Source organism: Lepisma saccharinum, chromosome 18 (genome assembly GCF_977018435.1).
Source record: "Lepisma saccharinum chromosome 18, izLepSacc3.1, whole genome shotgun sequence".
Lineage (NCBI taxonomy): Eukaryota > Metazoa > Arthropoda > Insecta > Zygentoma > Lepismatidae > Lepisma > Lepisma saccharinum.
This window is the reverse complement of record NC_139246.1, coordinates 49,923,030-49,941,607: the sequence shown is the minus strand read 5'-3', so window position 1 is coordinate 49,941,607 and position 18,578 is coordinate 49,923,030. Positions and strand designations below refer to the sequence as shown.

Genomic DNA, 18,578 nt, shown 5'->3' with positions numbered 1-18,578 from the left:
TCACCAACTCGACCTCAGTATTCCACTGCGATCCCCTCGGCAGATCGACATGGCTATCTTACATTTTTCCAACGTACTGGTAGACGCCTGGAAGAGAAACACCCGCACAAAGCCTGACCCTGTGGCCACGACAGCTTCCCCGGTGCTCTTCATCCTGTTGAAAATAACACGATGGGCGCGCCGAAGATGGCAGAGAACCCAATATTTGCCACATTATGCAGAATGGACCCTCATAGGAAGGCATCTTCACCAATTCCTTCTTCGGGATCGTGTTGCAAGATGGGACAACAAACTTCGAAACCTTTCACCAATGGATCCTTCCTTTTGGAAACTGACGCGATCGCTGACCAACAAGGATAAAGCGCCTCTTTCCGCAATAACCACACACCATGGTCCTGTCCTTGATCCTCAGGAACAGGCCGAATTGATGGCTGACCACTTCGCCCAGAGTTTCACCCCCAACAGTGACTTGCGGGATGCCTCCACAACACGTTTGGTCAATGAGCGCATGCCACTCGGTCTCGACGTGCCTCATGTCACCCCCCGAGAAGTGTATGCAACGACTCGTCTGCTGAAATCTCGCTCGGCCCCAGTCATCGATCGTGTTCCTGCAGAAGCGCTCAAACACCTGACAAGAAAAGGCTACGTGTTCTTAGCCAAACTTTTCACACACATGCTTCGCCTTGGTTACTTTCCCCGAGACTGGAAACTAGCAAAGGTAATCGCCATTCCCAAACCGGGCAAAAACCCGCAAGAACTCAACAACTATAGACCAATCAGCCTCCTGACCCATGTGGGGAAGACGTTCGAATGAGTTCTTCGAACCAGACTGGCACACTTTTGTGACCTTCATCACTTGATGCCTGACCACCAATTTGGCTTCCGGTTACATCACGGTACAACAGAACAATTGTTACGTGTGGTAGATACAGTGGCGGTCAAATTCGACCGCAGACAAAAAGTATTAGGACTCTTCATGGACGTGCAAAAGGCATTTGACAGTGTGTGGCTCCACGGGCTTTTGTACAAACTCCACCGAATGCACATTCCGACCACATATTGTCAGATCCTGTCCAGCTTCCTCTTCGGGAGAAGTTTTGTTACCACTATTAACGGCCACCAGTCGTCTTCACGCCCCATTCTGGCCGGCGTTCCGCAAGGTGCAGTGCTTTCTCCTCTTCTGTTTGCACTCTATGCAGCTGACATTCCAACACCAGAAACAGGCATGCTAGCCACGTATGCCGATGATACGGCAGTATTTGTCTGGGATAAACGTCTCGAAAACTGCGAAGACAAACTGAAGAAGTACACCACCCGTTTTGAGAAATGGGCCACAAAATGGAAGATCAGGATAAACCCGGAGAAGAGTTTTGTTACGGTCTTTGTTACGCCTGGGCCCCGTACCAGAACGAGCTCGAGTCACTCTCTTCGGGCGCCGAGTGCCTCATCGTGATCAAGTGAAATATCTGGGTGTCCTCCTGGATAGACGACTGAAATTTGGACCTCACACAGATGCGGCCTGCAAGCGCGCACGCATGCGTCTTGGCTACCTATCTCCATTGCTACGTGCGCACACTCTTCCTTTTGCCACGCGCCTCCATGTGTTCACTTCGATGGTTCGTCCTATTCTACTCTATGCCAGTCCGGTATGGACCCAGATGGCACAGACCCATCACAAAAAGATCCAGATTGTGCAGAACAGAGCGCTACGCATGATTGGGTCCTACCCCAAGGACACCCGTATCACCCAGATTCATGATGATCTGCAATATCCAATGATAGAGGAGACGCTCCAAATCGCCAAACAACGCATATGGGCCAAGGTTCGAGCCCACACCAATCCATTGATAAACTCCATCGGGACACTCCGTCCCCGACGGCGCAAGGTACCTCTACCTCGACCATGACAAAGTGAATCACACTCAGATACTAGGGAACCTAAGTAATCTCTTCATATGGTTTTTAACAAATGTATAATATGTGCACCTGTGCTTGTATTCAAATTTCATGTAAACTATCATGACAAATCTTTGTATATCTTGTATGTATTGTTTGTAGTTAGTTGTAATGTTGGGCACATACCCACGACCTGTCTCCTGCGACAGTAGCAGGAAACACTAATGTAATTGTAATTATCAATGTTCCTGTACAAAATCACTATGTAAACAACCCACATCCCAGTTCAATAAACAATATGCTGGACATGAAAAGTCCTGACTTCGAAAAAAAATAAAAAAATCGGGAGCTAGTTCACCGAAAGGAGTCGTTCAAAGGAACTACGAGGTCACGGAGCATGCTTTCGGAGGAGGCAGTTCCTTTTAGAAAGGCAGTTCACTGGAGCTTGCTCGTTGGAGTCGTCCACAGGACAGCTACCATACCAACACCGTCACCATCAGCAATCAGAAACCAAAGACGGTCGTTCTCTCTCGCATCGCAGGATCGACTGGGAGCGAGACTGCTGGAACGGTTTGCAAAGCTCACGACTCCTGAGGAACTACTGCGGGTCATGGCAGTTCCTTTTCGGGAAACAGTTCACCGGAGCTCGCTCACTGAAGGAGTCGTTCAAAGGAACGACCGACACGACTAGCCGTTGGTTTCATGCAGTTGAGGCGAAGGGGGTAGGAGAGAACTGTTGCTCGAAGTTATAATAGTTTGAGTGAAAAGAATTAAGGGGAGGGAACTCCGCCTACTACTCCACTTACCACAAGAAAACAGAGAAGAGTACACAGCAGGAATGAAACAATGTACCGGACAGGGTGCAAAATCATTGACCACTGTGGAGGGGAGGAAGATCTTTATATATTTCAACGTAGCCAGGGGAGGGCTCATTAATCTGAAGCCCCCAAAATCCTACAAATGTGTAATTGAAATAGTGTATAGTGAAAATAAATCTTATTTTCTTAGCAGGATTAAACATCTTGCATAGGCTAACAAGTTGTAATATACTGATAAATTAATCTTCAGGTCTTCTACCATCCACTTTTTCGCTTTTATATGGCGTCTTCTGATAAGGGATGACCCCCCGATAATAAATTCTGGGTACGGCCTAATTGGATTGGTTACGTTACGTCATATGCGTTTTCGTACCGTTAGGTAAACTGACAATTAAACAAGGACGTACGCAGTATTTTTTTTCCGGAGGAAGGCAAATGAGGCATATTTTCCCACATAGTAGTGGATCAATCCTTGAGTTTGAAATTCTCATGTTCATCTACACGTAGATTACATTGGGTTGTAGTTTACATAGACTACGAAGACAATCTAAAGTTCATTAAAATTAATTTTCAAGGGTTTCATGAAAGGAAAGTGACATTTTTAACTATATTGGTTCCTAACAAAATGAAAAGAATCCCATTTACAACAAAATTTCTCTTCTCTTTTATTATCAACTATGGAAGAAGTTAAATAGTATGCAAAAAACAACAATAGATGCCAGTCGTGAGGCAAAAGTGGTCTTTTCCCCATAAAACACTAGAATATTTCCTATATTAGGTTTCTTCCTAGATGAGAAATTGTTCGAATTTGGAAGAAAGAGTATGAAAAATTCTCCTCACACATCAGCAACTGATACGCAGTACAATTTTCTATTTATTCCACGGCGCCCTTTGCTAAGTTATCACCTTTCGCCATGTTGTTTACTTAGACTACGTAATCTAAGTGTATAAAATAGTCTACGTGTAGAATGTAGACTATCGTTGTTTACACGTAGACGCACATCACTGCTCACGACTCCGAGGAACGAGGAACTACCACAGAGGAACTTCTAGTTCACTCCAAAGGAGAGAGCAGTTCACAGTTCCCAAAAAGGAACGACTCGTTCACGAACGACCAGGCCCGTAGCTAGAATTGATCTCCAGGTAGGGCTCACGGGTTATCAGGGAGGGCTTTGTAAACCAATTCCATTTTTAAAAAGTTTAACAGTATTAAATGAAGGTAAATTATGTGTGTGGAGAAAGGTCACTACGTTACATAAAATTTATAAATATCAAACAAATACTACAATTTTCTACATCTTTTAAAATATCTCTTGAAGTGTTAATTTACTGGTACTGAAATCATCCCTTACACACTCCATACTGCTTTAGATGATACAGATATTTACATCAAACAAAAAAATGCACAATATTCAATCACAGTGCCTACAGTACATTCCATCCCCGGCCGAATCAATGAAACTCACCTTCGTTCCCAAAACTTGGGAGCTGTTGACCTTTGATGGAGATGCGAAGGAATTTGCATGATGACATCAAAGTCACAGATTTCTGTGTAAATAGAGGCCGCAACAGGGACCTTGAAGGTACGGATAAAGAAGCTCCAGCATGAAAGAACTTAAAAAGTCTACATAGTCTTCTATACTAATGTCCAAAATTAAAGCAACAATCGGAAATTCTTTCCCGTGTGTCCATTTGACCACACAATACGATCACGTGATAGTAATATTTATGACGTCATAGACAACTGGTTTAAATAGAAAATAAACTAACCTTAATGTGCCAGGATTTATCAACAAAAAAATCACGATAGCAACAGGTTAAACTTGGCAAATTTATATTAAAAAAAATCCCACGAGGAAAGGATTTCTGTTTGTAGCTTTAATTTTGGACACTAGTGTAAATACTTGCAGCTATTTAGACTTCAGCTCATAAACAAGATGAGCGAATGTACCTAATAGTAACAGCTGCTGTTCATGTTCTGTGGATTTATCCTTAAAGTTGTGAGCTGTCTACATTTTCACTCTTCACTGCAAACAAATTATACAAAATAGTTTTACCTAATGTCAAGGGGGGCTGATGACAGTGCCAGGGTGGCTGACGGCAGTGCCGGGGGGGCTGACGGCAGTTCCAGAGGGGGCTCAGCCCACCCCTGGCCCCTGCTTGGCTACGGGCCTGCGAACGACCCATCACTATTCCGGTCAGCAGTATCCTGTTCACTTATGAAATAAAGCAACCCTAATCATACCAAAAGTTGAACCCCCTCCCTTACGTGAACTATATACGCCCATGCTTCCTAGCATAGGTAGTTTTGCCCATCCAGTTGGGGGAGGGAGGGGCTAGCTGGGAATAACTTTATTCATGCTATTACAAAAATCATCAGGGACATTCTCCTTGGGAGACAGGTGATCTCCACATCATCTCATTTAATAGAAATACGCTATTATAGATGATTGCAAATATATTAAAGAACACCTTTCTTCTTTAGAATAAAGAAGGTATAATTTTGATATGTGATAATATTAATGGGTAATCCTGTGTTTATGATACTGAGCAAATTATAATGCTGCAAGGCATTTAAAAGTACAATCTACATAGGTAATAGAATAGTAAAAATTTAAATTTCCTTAATTTCTATACAACGAAACTTCAGATTTTCCTAATTTTACTACAACTGGGACCACTTGTTGAAACTAGACTTATGAAAGAACTAATATATTACACCAATGATATATTTGTCTATCTAAAACTTCAATAGAAGTGCTCTCTTCTTTGTTCAACTGCATAAATACTTGAAAAATTCTTTGTCGGTCAACTACAATCTCCATTTCTATGATCAGTGATATGAAAAAAAAATTTCTTGCCCGTGGTTGACCTTGGCCATGTTTTAATACGTTTCATTTGAGAAAAAGACAGTTCAGCTGTAGCCGAAGACACTGGCAGTCATCCGTAGGTATGTAGTAAACCTACGTTCAACTGAAAATTATTACCTACTCAGGGTGCAATTTATTATTTTATCAACTTAGTTGGTTTCATTTAATTATATTAAATTAAATTATAATAATATGTAAATTAATTATTATTAGATAAATAGGTAAAAAGATGGTAAAATAGTATGTATATACATTACAACACGAATTCATTATATAGCTTACGTGAAGTTAAGATTGCCCAAAATTGTATAAAAACAACTGCCCTGGCAAGGTAATTAAATTGAATATTTATTGAATAACAAAAAAGGAGTTGGATCCAATTGTAATAGTCAAACCTATTAGGTCAGTCAAAAAGTAAATGCAATGTTTTTCTTTTCCTCCGTAGGTTGGCTGTACACCTTTCTGCACTCGCAAGCCAATAGATAGTATCGTTGTCTTTGCCTGTGGCAGGTTACAGCATCATCACTTCAGTTCGCTCAGCAGTGTTGCCAAGTAAGCATGGCTGTGCTACTGTCTGTGTGCACCATAGAAAAACAGCATTCTGTTATCCGTTTCTTCTGGTCTGAAGGTGTACCAGGAGTTGAAATCCATAGAAGACTTTCAGCACAATACGGTGACAATGTTTTACTGCTGCAAAGTGTTTACCAGTGGATTGAAAAGTTCAAAAGAGGTCGCACAAATGTGAAGGACGAGCATAGAGCAGATAATCCAGCCACATCCACTACTGATGACAACATTGATCAAGTCCGTGAGCTGGTTCTGAATAACTGATGAGTGACTGTTGATGAAGTGGCAAACCATATTCACGTTAGTCATGGTTCTGCATTTGAAATTATCCATAACAGGCTCAACTTTCATAAAGTCTGTGCGAGATGGGTCCCTAAAGAACTCTCTGACGAGAACAAGCAAAATCATGTGAGAATCTGTCAGCAATTATTGGACAGACATGCTAATGAAGGTGAAGCCTTTTAGAAACGAATCATCACTGGAGATGAAACATGGATCCATCACTTCGAACCTGAGAGCAAACGCCAGAGCATGGAATGGAAACACCCTGAATTTCCAGTGAAAAGAAAGAGTCAAGCGTCAACACTCTGCAGGAAAAGTGATGCTCACACTTTTTGGGACTCAGAAGGGGTAATTATGGAACATTATGTGGAAAAGGGGACAACAATAAACAGTGAATGATACAGTGATATGCTTTCGAACAAGTTGAAGCCTGCAGTTTCAAGCAAACAACGAGGTCGATTGTCGGAAGGCATTCTTTTGTTGCATAACAACGCGCGTCCCCATACCGCTGTCAACACCGCTCAAATTCTTCAGAATCTGGGCTTCGAGGTGTTAGAGCATTCTGCATGCAGTCCCGATCTCGCCCCGTCAGATTACCATCTGTTTGGTCCACTTAAAGATGCTATAAGAGGACGTCGATTCGACACAGATCAACAGGTGAAGGAAGTGGTGCATACGTGGCTTGCTGCTCAACCAAAAACCTTCTTTTCTCAGGGTATCGGAAAGCTTGTGGAACGTTGGACCAATTGTATTGAAGTGCAGGGGGACTATGTCAGAAAAATATATCATTGTAAGTTTTCTATTGTTGCTGTGAAAAATTAAAAAAAATGATTGCATTTACTTTTTGACTGACCTAATAATTGACGGTGATCACTTTCAATTGCCTATTACAATTGACGAAAAGTAAAGTTGCTGATTAATATTTTATTTATGCCTATTATCATAAGTAGTAGCATGCATGATCCCAATATAATCGTTGCCTTCCAATAAGTTCAGCAGAAATAAATAACCATCGATTATATAACAAATGTCTAAACAATTATATTTTGATTAATTAATTTTAGTACTTGGTAAGTCTTTCGGGGAGGGGGTCCAGACCCCCTGGACTCCCCCCTAAATACATCCTTGTCCACCAGGTATATAACATGGGAGAAACCAATTGTTTACAAGGTCTCGCACAGTCCATGAAGTTAGAACACCCTTATAATCTTATAATCGATTACGTAACACACGTTTTATAAATATAATGTTGTTGTATAATACATATCACATGAAAATATGTATACGAATGCTTATATATTCATAATGACACACAATACTATTTTTTTTGTTTGTTAGTCGTCTTAATTATTTGTATATCTTGCGCAGATATATTTCTTATTTGTCTGCTGCACCTCAGAACTATTTACTATTTAATTGTTATTTTCATTAACCGCCATCTCCCGAGAAATTTTTCAATCTCTAGCATTCATATCCACAGGATAGCTATTCTACTGTTTGATTTTGATTGTAATAACACAGTGGTTCATTTGATGCACGGACAAGCCCCTTCAAAAGTCCATAACAGTTACTTAAATAAATAAAAATGGTGGGGGCGTTTGAGAACTTCCTCTTTCACATTTTCAGGGTTGTGAAATTGTCCAACAAACCCATTTAGGAAATAACATCAGCTGGAAGAAAGAGTGGAGGATGGATAACAAAAGTAATGTCAGAAATGTGAAGTAAAATAAGAATACAAATCTATTGGTGGCTACCATCTGTGGAACGTGCTTGCATACATACAAATGACAGAAATATGTGTTGAATTTCGATCGTTCGAGCATTTTTCGCTTGAGCGGAAGACCTATCAACTCCTTATGTCATCTAGCGTCGTCCGTGTGAACTATCAAGCGCTCGAGTGAAACTACCTCATTGCAACATTCTAGGTACGCTGTCCCAGAATTTCTACACACATGGTTTGGCAGGAATTTATAACTGAAAAGTGCCAATTTCACACTGATCAAAATCAGTGTCAATATTTAGTGCATAATTTGTGCATTCTATCCCGAAATTTGTGCACGTTCGTTTAAGTAATCAGAAGCTTTAGAAGTTCTGAGATCAATTTTAGACCATACTTGCTCGAAATGAACCAGAATCAATGCCAAGTTTAGTGCATATTTTGTGCTAATTTGTGCAAGCTAACTGGAAATTTTTATAATTATGTACCGACATTTCATTAGGAGCGCAAGGAATGTTGTTTCGCTCCCCCTATATGGTCTGAGATTACCTGCATAACAGTTCGGATACGATTTCTATATTCTAATTTTTTGGGGTATTTGGTCTCTTCAAATAATATAAAATTCAACATTTATATATTTTTCCAAAATACATGTAAACATTTTATACCTTAAATGTACCATATTTAATCCATTAGATGAATAAAAGAAAGTGTTTAAGGGTATTATCGAAGGTGGGTTGGGGAAATATCCAACTCTTACATACTAGGCCTTAATTAACACGTGGGTTCTGGGGGGATTCTCAATTAAAGGTTGGGGGGTTAAAGGTTCTAGGTCTTATATTATGGCAGGTATTTTAGTTAGAGGGGATTGAGCATTATATTGAGGGGGTATCCAATTCAAGTGCATTACTTTGTCTTATGGTCGTGTGCACGAACGAAGATCAAATTTTAAACTCGGATCGGGAAAGGATCACTGGAAAATTCCATTGCACGAAGTCGGTTCAACACTTGATCGCGATCTAGGAACATCAAAACGAGTTTATCTTCTGATCGGCCATTCGCCACCGTTTTGGTGGCTGATCCTGGTTCACGATACTGACGCTTCGACAGCAGGCAGTTCTTTTTTAATATTATCATTTTTCTACACTCTACTGCATCCTTGTACTCGTCGACAAGGTTGATTAGTACATCTCTCAAATTCAGAGAAGTTTGCAGCCCGAATTACTTTCTTCTCCTATATGTTGATACTTTAACACATCACACTACTCTATGCGGTTCTTGATTGTAATTTGTTTTAGCCAACCAAATCAGGTATAGCCTTACAAATTAATCTCGGATCAGTTGAACGGAATCTCGTGAATGTCGTTTTTCGTTGGTGCAATGCAAATCTTTAAAACAAGTTCATTTGGAGTGGATTAAAGTTGATCTCGTTCATCTGAACTTCGAAATAATCGGCGTTGGTGCACGCGGCCATTAGACTGTTGCGGTAATTCTGTTGTGGAGACTGAGAATTAATTTTTTGGAGGAGGCAATATCCACTCTTCAACATCAACAGTAAGTCGAAATTTGGCATGGAAATTTTGGTGGTAGGATTGAGTATTAAATTTAAAGGTGGAGATAGGGAGCTCTTGATAAATTCTTAAATCTTAGATTGTCAAGAGATTTCTGTAGTGGAGAGAGAGAGTTAGAACATTTAATTTTGTAGACCGTATTTAGCGATATGGTATCCACACGTTTTTGGCCCGGAACGTGCCAAAAGAGAAGTTGGAAAAGAAAAAATATCTCTGGATGCTAAGAAGTATTGACACCCCATTAAGTTAATATTCTTGAAAGCCCGCAAAGAAATGGGTGTAAAAATTTTCTTGCTCGCTTCGCTCGCATTAGTGTGTTATGACATTGCGTGTTTCGCGCTTTACTGAGGTGAATGTGAAGTTTTATATTATAGCTGCATTACAAGACATGACCGATATTCTCGATATTCATTACTAACATAACTTCTTAAAATACGAGCAGGTGCATCATTTGGAACAAAACTATATCGAATTCGCATTTCTAACTTCTTGATTTATATGCTTTATTTTACTTCGCTTTTTGTGCCACTTTTGGCTAATTTGCGAAGATGGGGATGAGTGATGACATGGTGAAATTGATGAATGGACACTCACAAACAACCATGCCCAGGCCGGGATTCGAACCCGAGAGACCTAGCGTTGAAGGGCTATGTGATAACCACATTTTTTTTTTAATTTTTTTTTTTTTTAAAGGAAAGTCCCTACGGAAGCTCCCCCCATCACACTTCATTCACTCATATCATTTCACTGAAATATCTATTTCAGGACTTTTAAGGACAGACAATCACAAACATCCATGTCCGAGCCGGGATTCGAACCTGGGACCCCTGGCGTCGTAGCGCGATGTGCTAACCATTCCGCCACGGAGGCCGGCTTCTAACTTCTTGTCACAGGAAAATTTTACTTTATCAAGTTAAATATGCACTGAAGATAAAATCCACGTAATTTTTGTGATGGGTTACTAAAATAATTATATTTATCCCAAGAAAACGAGGGGTCTTTGAAAGGGAAAATGTATTATATTATCGCCCTGAGCTTAAGAATTTCTGGCTAGTGTTCTGTAATGTCTAGTGAAACAATAATGGAATCGGTTATTCGGCTGGAGCATGTTATTTGGTTTGCCAAGGTTGAATTTTCTATCTTTATCTTAAGTTGTGTAACAATTTGTGTTAAATACTCAAATTATGAGTTTTATAAACCCAATCAAAAACACAATTTATATGCATATTTACAAAATTTAATATACCACATTTAATCAATTATTGTGCTAGATTTAAGTTTTTATGTAAATCGAAGGATTAAAAAATATGGACAGTTTAACATGGTATTTCATTGAAGTAGATATCAATTATTACGTATTCATCCAAACTATTTTCGGGGGATTATGATGAACGATTTTAGAAGCGGTCTTGAGTGATGTGCACCACTGTTTAGGGAGGAGGGGCAGATCAATTATAGTGTTCAGTAAAGCTAAGAAAAAGTTACTGTCGATAGACATGCTGTCGTAATTAAATACTTTGTTGGGATTACGATATGGTTTGAGGGCGCAAATGATATGATTTTGGAGGGACGAATGATTTGATTGGGGGGGGGGGACGCATCGCATGATTTTGGGGGGATGCGCCATTAAATTGTGGGGGGATGGGCATCCTTGTTTAATGCCAATAACCACGTGCTGCCATCTGAAATTAGCTTATCTTCCTCAACCGTTGTTTTAATCCTGCATTGCTTGCAATAATTTTCAAGTTCTTTTTTGTTGTTGTTTGGTTAAAAAGAAGATGGACGTGAGGTCAGCAGACATGATCGACAAGAAACATTTTTCTTCTCGTCGGTTTCGAGCATCTCGTTAAGAAAAAGCTAGTCAGCAGGAAAGGGGGGTGGGGTGGGGGGGGGGACGAACAGAAAACTAATGAAGATCGGATAGAGCTCCGGATAGTACGGTATCAGGTACGGTTCAGACGAAGGCGCCTTATAATCTTCGCGGAACGTTTGTAAATACTGCATGTTTTCGGCAAGCAGCTTTAATCTTTCATGTTTTAATTATCTTTTTCGATGTCCCGCCATCCCGTAATTACCTGGGCCGATGCTATCACCCGACCCAGCCAATGACTCAGCTGATCTGCAAGGGTCTACCAACCCTCCAGTCGCACGACCAGATTTCCAACCTTGAAATCTTTTGTGTCCGATAAACCCACTTTGGGTTTTTTTTTAATCTCGGCTCCATTCGACCGATTCTTTTCTTCTTTTTCTTCCTTGTCGATTAGCAACAAGAAATTTCTTTCCTGTGGTGTTTATGGTCCTGCTTCGACAGGGTATTACACAGTTGTTTTGCCAAGTTGGTAGCACGCTTTGGAGAGTCAAGGTTCTGCCAGCATTTCATCGATTCGTTACCAAATTTACACTCAGATAATTTTCAGGTAACTATTATCCCCAAACCGGCACCTCCGGCGATTCTTTGGTAGTATAGAAACAGGCGTGTAATGAGTTTTTGAAGATTATATGTACCCTGTCCCAAACTATCTCCGGAGCAAGGCCGCGCATAGCGCCAGAGAAGGGGAGGAAATCGAGTGGGCAAAGCGAAGCAGTACATGCTGCTGGGAAGGAAGGCAACTGCAGTCACTTTCCCCCTCCACGCAATCCCGTCCCTCTCCCGCGTTCATTAGTGGAGGCGTCTCGCGTCACTACTTGCGCAGAAACTTGTTTTCGTTAACCTGCTCCAGAGATAGTTGGGACAGGTTATAATAAGCTAATGTTTCTCAGCCGCCGAGCCGCAAAATGTTTTGAAATTTGTCATTTTTAGTTTGCGCAGCATTTTTCGTAAATAAATATTTTGTAGTGAAAATATTCTGATGAATTGTAACACTTCGGTGCTCAAAATGCAAATGCCAATAAAAATCAGCACTTACCAAATCAATTTAATGTTGTTGGCTTGCGAGAACAATCAGATTGTTATGGTCACTAATTTTTTCTTTCATACTTTCGCATTCTTAATTTTCCCTGATTAACGTAACGGTATGAAGTGCGATGGGCATTAAAAACATTTTATTTTATGTTTATGTAAATATTTGATATTAATTATTATTAATTGCAATGAAGCGCTTTATTAATCTCGTCCTTGCAGTAGTCAGAGACAAAAAAGACAGCACCAAGTTAACGAAAGTAAAAGCGTTCCGTTTCGTGAAAATAATAACTCGGAGCCCTGTTTTCAACACTTTCAGAGCATGTCACTAAACACCGTCTGAGCAACGAACAATAAACCTTTTTTTTACTTTATTTATTTTTCAAAGGTTTATTGGTTCCTAAGTGAAGACGTTTAGTAATGTCATTATTTGTACCGTCGTTTTTACATCTTACAAGAATTTTTCACGTAATTCATAAGTAGGGCACGGATTTCTATGTATTTACATATTTTTTTTAACGCCTACCTCTGAGAATTTGTACGTTCACAGATCACGTGTTTTTGGACCTCCTGACAGAATTTTTTTAGCACATAAAATTACATATTTTCGTTGTTTTCACATAAAATTAAAAAAAATATTAACGATAGAGCATATATAGTACACATTTTCCTTTTTAAAATAACAAATTTTACATTTATGGTAAAAGTAATGAGCCCCAGTTACAACCGAGGTGCAGATGAAACAGTGCTGCTTTAAAGAACCAGTGCGTATACATTAGTTTCGTCTGCGTTTTCCGTGTTATTTTTGCCTATCACAATTAAATGCTTCGCTCTCAGCACAGCTTCACCTTCGTTGCAGTTCCTGGAATTCACATCGCATTCACAATGTTTAAAAATATCGCGTAATTTAAACGTTTCTTCCATACCAGCAATGACAACACGCTGCTATTACATGTACTATACTACTGAATGTAAACAAAGATTTATCCTACATAGAGCGGCCGCATTGGAAGCGACACTAGCGCTCAGGTGGTAATTTTAATCGCGAATAGCTAACCGTGAACTTATTTCTTCAATTTGTACTTACGTACCCGTGATTCAAGCGCCACGCACGTTTGTTGGGTCTTGTACTTTCACTGCCAGCAGGTCCGTTACTCGCCCCTGCGGCAAGCGGCAACGCTGTTCTCATATACCCAACAGTCTATTCTTTTCGCTGGACGATCTATAGTTACTTTCATGTAATTATCCGACTGCTTCCTTCACATAGAAGTGTCCATTAACAACAACAAACAAATCAAAAACATATCCGTCTCGAAACAACTCGCGTTAAATAAATTCGAAAGCTCAACCGGATGGTCTGTCTACTGAAAGCAACTGACATTTTTGTTCCAGTGCTTTTTGGAGAAAAGAGGAAGAAAAAGTAGGCGAAAAATACAACTGCTTATTATCAACAATGCTAAATTTTTTTTTAAAAAAACATAAAATAACTCACACTGAGCTGTAGGCAATTATCGAAAACAACAAACAGACCAACGGAATAAACAAAAATTCTTAACAACAATCAAAAGACAGTCGCTGATATTGTATAGATATTGTATAGACACCATAAAGTACTTCATAATTCTATGAAATCAGTTCATTATGAATATTTTTATCCAATCTCTTGTCTAGAAATTTAAATTTTATGTGTAAAATGTCACACACATAACGCTGGAATGCCCCGATTGTCTCTCGGTACCAATGGATTGCCTGTTGAATACAATAAAAGCGGTATCACTTCAATACCAAACATTCTACGCTGAAAGTGAAGACATGGCAGAACGTAATATAACATTTCATTAGGTTGAAAATAGGTTATGAAAAAGGGGGTGCTGAAGGGGCTGCAGAAGAAAATCAAGGGGTGCGCAAGCACACCTTGGCCCCATTCCTGGCTCCACCCCTGCATGAACATAATTACCTGTGTGGGTTCTCATGTGTCTCTTCAGCAGTGACGGTCTATCAAAGGCCTTGCCGCAGACCTCACAGGGCAGAAGAGTCCTCTGGTGTTGTCGACGAGAACCTCCACCACCAGTAGAAGCCTCGACCAGTGAAGTTGGAACAGAGGCAGCTGTTTTGTGAATGAGGAGCGAACGAGATAAGTCAAGAGGTCCTTCTGTAAAGAAAAGAACGTTTACTGAACATAGTTCTTTCTATACCTTACGCAGACAAATCGTTTACAGTTTTACCATTATAAACCCTTTAAAAAATATAAATTTGTAAGAACAATTGGTGTCACGTGATACAATAATGGCGTGTTTCATGTACCTACGTCACAAACCGTTGCATTGTGGCTTCCAGCAGCCATGATTGAGGCCAGTTCTTGTAAGCATACGGAATTCAAGCGGGCGGGCGGGAGGATATTGACATTCGTGATTTAAAACAAACGTGCAATTGGTGCAGATGTAACGAACGCTACGTAGTGGATAGACATTTCCTTGCAAACGAAATATAAAATTGGTCACAAACATGGCGGCTGTGCGCATCCTGACGTCACTTGCAACCCACGGGCAATGAGAACTTGGAACGAAGCTCTTTCGAAAACCTTCTTGAAGTGTATAGTTTCACACTTACTTCCCTTTAAACAATTCGTTGCGTTAATAATTAATTTGTTTTATTTCACTTCGCTTTCCTGCCACTTATGGCTAATGGTGAAGATGAGAATGAATGGTGATCGGATGAAATTGATGAAAGGAAAATCACAAGCAGAAAGGGTCAGCACGTAACACAGGCCCCAGAGGATTATACTGGCCGTGAGTGCAGTCGCCAGAGCCTCGTTAGTCTGCAATACAGTCCAGAGTGTATTACGTGGAAGTGAGGTTGGGTGTTACGAGGTTGGGTGTCCTCGTAAAGGGTCATCCCTTAATTTCTGAAGCACTTTCAGAATTACAAAATATTAATAGCCTATATTTAAGACTTATCCCCCTTCGGAACAAAGTTAACAAACATATGGTTAATTCTTTTCAAAAAAGGAAACACCAGGGACTTTACTTATCAACCTTTTTGGGTATTCAATAAATCAGTGGCACAGCGGTGTACAGCGTCAGAGGCGGCAACTTAAATTATTTTTTTTAAACGAAGGGAAGGGTGCAAATTTGGCATAAACAATATTTTATATATGTATAAATAAATAACTATAAACACTATCAAGTCAATTATAGCTCATTGGAAAGCTACAAGCGTCTGCTTTTAGACAAAAGCAAGACAAAGTGATTTTAACTATGTATGTTCTCTATTCAGACAAAAATGTTCGTAAAAGTGTAGTTTTTCGTTTTTTTGGATAAGTCGAATTCAATAGTGTAGCTTCGTGTAAAACAGTCGTAAAAATATGATTTCTTCTTTTATTGAAGCTTGTTTATGTGGAAATATCTCAGCCAAATATAATGGTACTATCAGCTGTGGAACAGCCACAATTAATGATTAATTATGATGTTTCAATCTCGGTAATGGTCAGTCCAATGGTCATGAATTGCATATCAAAATGATGGCCGTGGAATAAAAATAAAATTTCCATATCTCATTCTTGCACACTGTGCGAATTGAAAACAACAGCGAGAATTGTTTATCTTGGCAACCGGTTCCCGCGCAATTCACATCGTTGCTAAGAACGCACGAGTAGCAAGTGAGCGTCGCCGCTTTCCCTTTAATTGCGAGTCCAAGCAACTTTGACACGGTAAATGAGCCGAATCAAAGTGTTGCGCATAAGGAAAGCATTGTAGAGATGCCGAAATTTTCTTTTGTTACGTTTCTGCTAGGAATTATTGCCTGCACTAGCACATATACATATACATAATAATTCTTACGTGCATCCTATCCAGGCAGTAGGTCTCTCACAAGTTGTATTGAGTGATAGCGGTTCTGTGAAGCGATTTTTTTGTTGCATGGAAATGGCAAGATATCATAGTGGTGCAAAATAAATGATCATCAGTGACATGAGATATTACGACCACGAGAAACGATTGGGCGCATTTCACGACATAAACCAAAGTGTCAAGTGCACGGTGGAGTGTTTGGGGTTTCCTTCACCACAGTGAAAAAGGTATGTAAAGAAGAAAGGGAACAACAAAAAGTTGCATCAACTAGAAAGGAAGGAAAAGGACAACCTAATATTTTATTTTACTGGGCGAGTTCTTGCAAGGTGTGGTGAGAAGAAAGATACATGGCTTTTTTTTTTAAATTATGCAATTCAACAGAATTCATTATGAACAGCATTTCATACTTTTACATTTCACTCAATATATTCATTGAAAATGTATTAATGTTTTTAGCCCTTCTGTGTTTTTTAATGAACCCACAACTCCGTGCTTATTACAAGAGTTGCAGCTGTGAAACCGATCAAAATATAAAAGCAATATTTCAGGTGTGATGTATAGCAACACGTTAAATGTTGAAACCACCACCACTACTTAACACGATGATTAAGTTCATTTTGCGCGAGATAAACACAATTTACATGCATCTTTGCTAGAAATATATTTAAAAGATATAAATTTTAAAATGTTAGTTGGCGTGAAGGCTTCAAATGCGCAAATTCTTTAAATATATTTTTTATGCGTTGCTATCGCTGGTACGCACCTCCCTCTGTTTTCCTTTGTTATGATATCGGTGTACATAGCAGGTGCATTATTATTGTATGCAGAGAAGATTGGATGTTTCATCGACTTCATTCAAATCGTCCTCATCGAACATTTTTGCATTCAATATATCTGTTCAAATGTGCAACTTAAAATAATACTGGAAAAATGACGTTCATATGAAGCTGAGTTGTTTTCTCTTTCTCTCTCTTTAAGTCCATTTTATGCACAGGTAGGCCAATCGGAACTGGACTTACAGTTCAAAGTGGAATACGAACCACTATGTACCTCCACCGCCTATCGATAGAGACGACGTTCATATGAAGATAAAAGCTAGAAAAAAAAACATGCAATATAGCAGTACTCCATTTGCAATGTAAGAATTATTTTATTCATTATTTTATGCTGCAACAATACATTGGATCGGCTAGACGGAACGCACTTCCGCGATTCTCGCGGCGAGCAGCGATGCGGAAACGCCAGGCATAGCTGTGGAACTGTGGAAGTCTCTTGCAGGCCGCTGAGTCTGAGATTTACCCCACCCGGCCATACGTCATGCACCCGTTTACCATATTAGGAGTGCGAAACAATTAATATCTGGATCCATATTTGAGGTACATACGCCAAACTTCTGTAATTCGATCAAATGTGTTATATCAACAGTTTTTATTTTTTTGCAATTTGATTGAATTTGCATTTCAAGTTTGCACGTTTCCCTAAAATGTCATTTTTTAAAAATATCTAGTAAAGATATGCATTTGATTTTTTCCACAGAGGTACAAAAATAATCAAACTTTAACTACACAAAAACTCAATATTATATGTACAGTTGATTATGAACTGTATGGTGTTACGTTTCCCGTTCATGAAAATTGGACGAAAAACTACACTTTTCCGTGAATTTTTCGTTATAATAAGAAAACAAAGTTAAGATTAATTTTCATATAACGCTTATTAAAAAGTAGATACTTGAAGCTTTCTAGTGAGTTATATTTGATTTTTTCCCTCCCCCGAAGTACAATTTTACAAGCGCGTAAACCGAGGGCTCAATATTTTTGTCACGGATGTTGGGGGGGAGGGTCGTCGCCCCTCACATCAAACTTACCAACAACACCCACGGGGTCCATTTTTCAATTGATAAATTTTGAAGTTTCTCATTTGACATGAAATAATTTACATGCGTATCGATCAAGTTCGATCTCCCCCCGAGTAATAAACTCCACATTACATGAGTTTGTATTTATGTTTTTGTTATTTTATGTCGGTTTTGGCTAGTTGTGACGATGAGTGACGAATAGATGACACTGATGAAGGGACACTCACAAAGACTACCCGTTCTCGGACCGGG

General features: G+C 39.6%; 1 protein-coding gene across 1 annotated transcript in view; it reads right to left on the bottom strand.

Annotated features, from left to right (window-relative positions):
- Positions 1–18,578, bottom strand: part of LOC146002239 (uncharacterized) — a 118,528-nt gene that overhangs the window by 42,531 nt on the left and 57,419 nt on the right. Inside the window, exon 3 of the mRNA XM_083139956.1 lies at positions 14,578–14,772. Coding sequence (XP_082996082.1) covers positions 14,578–14,772 — 195 coding nt within the window. The remainder of the gene's footprint in view (positions 1–14,577; positions 14,773–18,578) is intronic.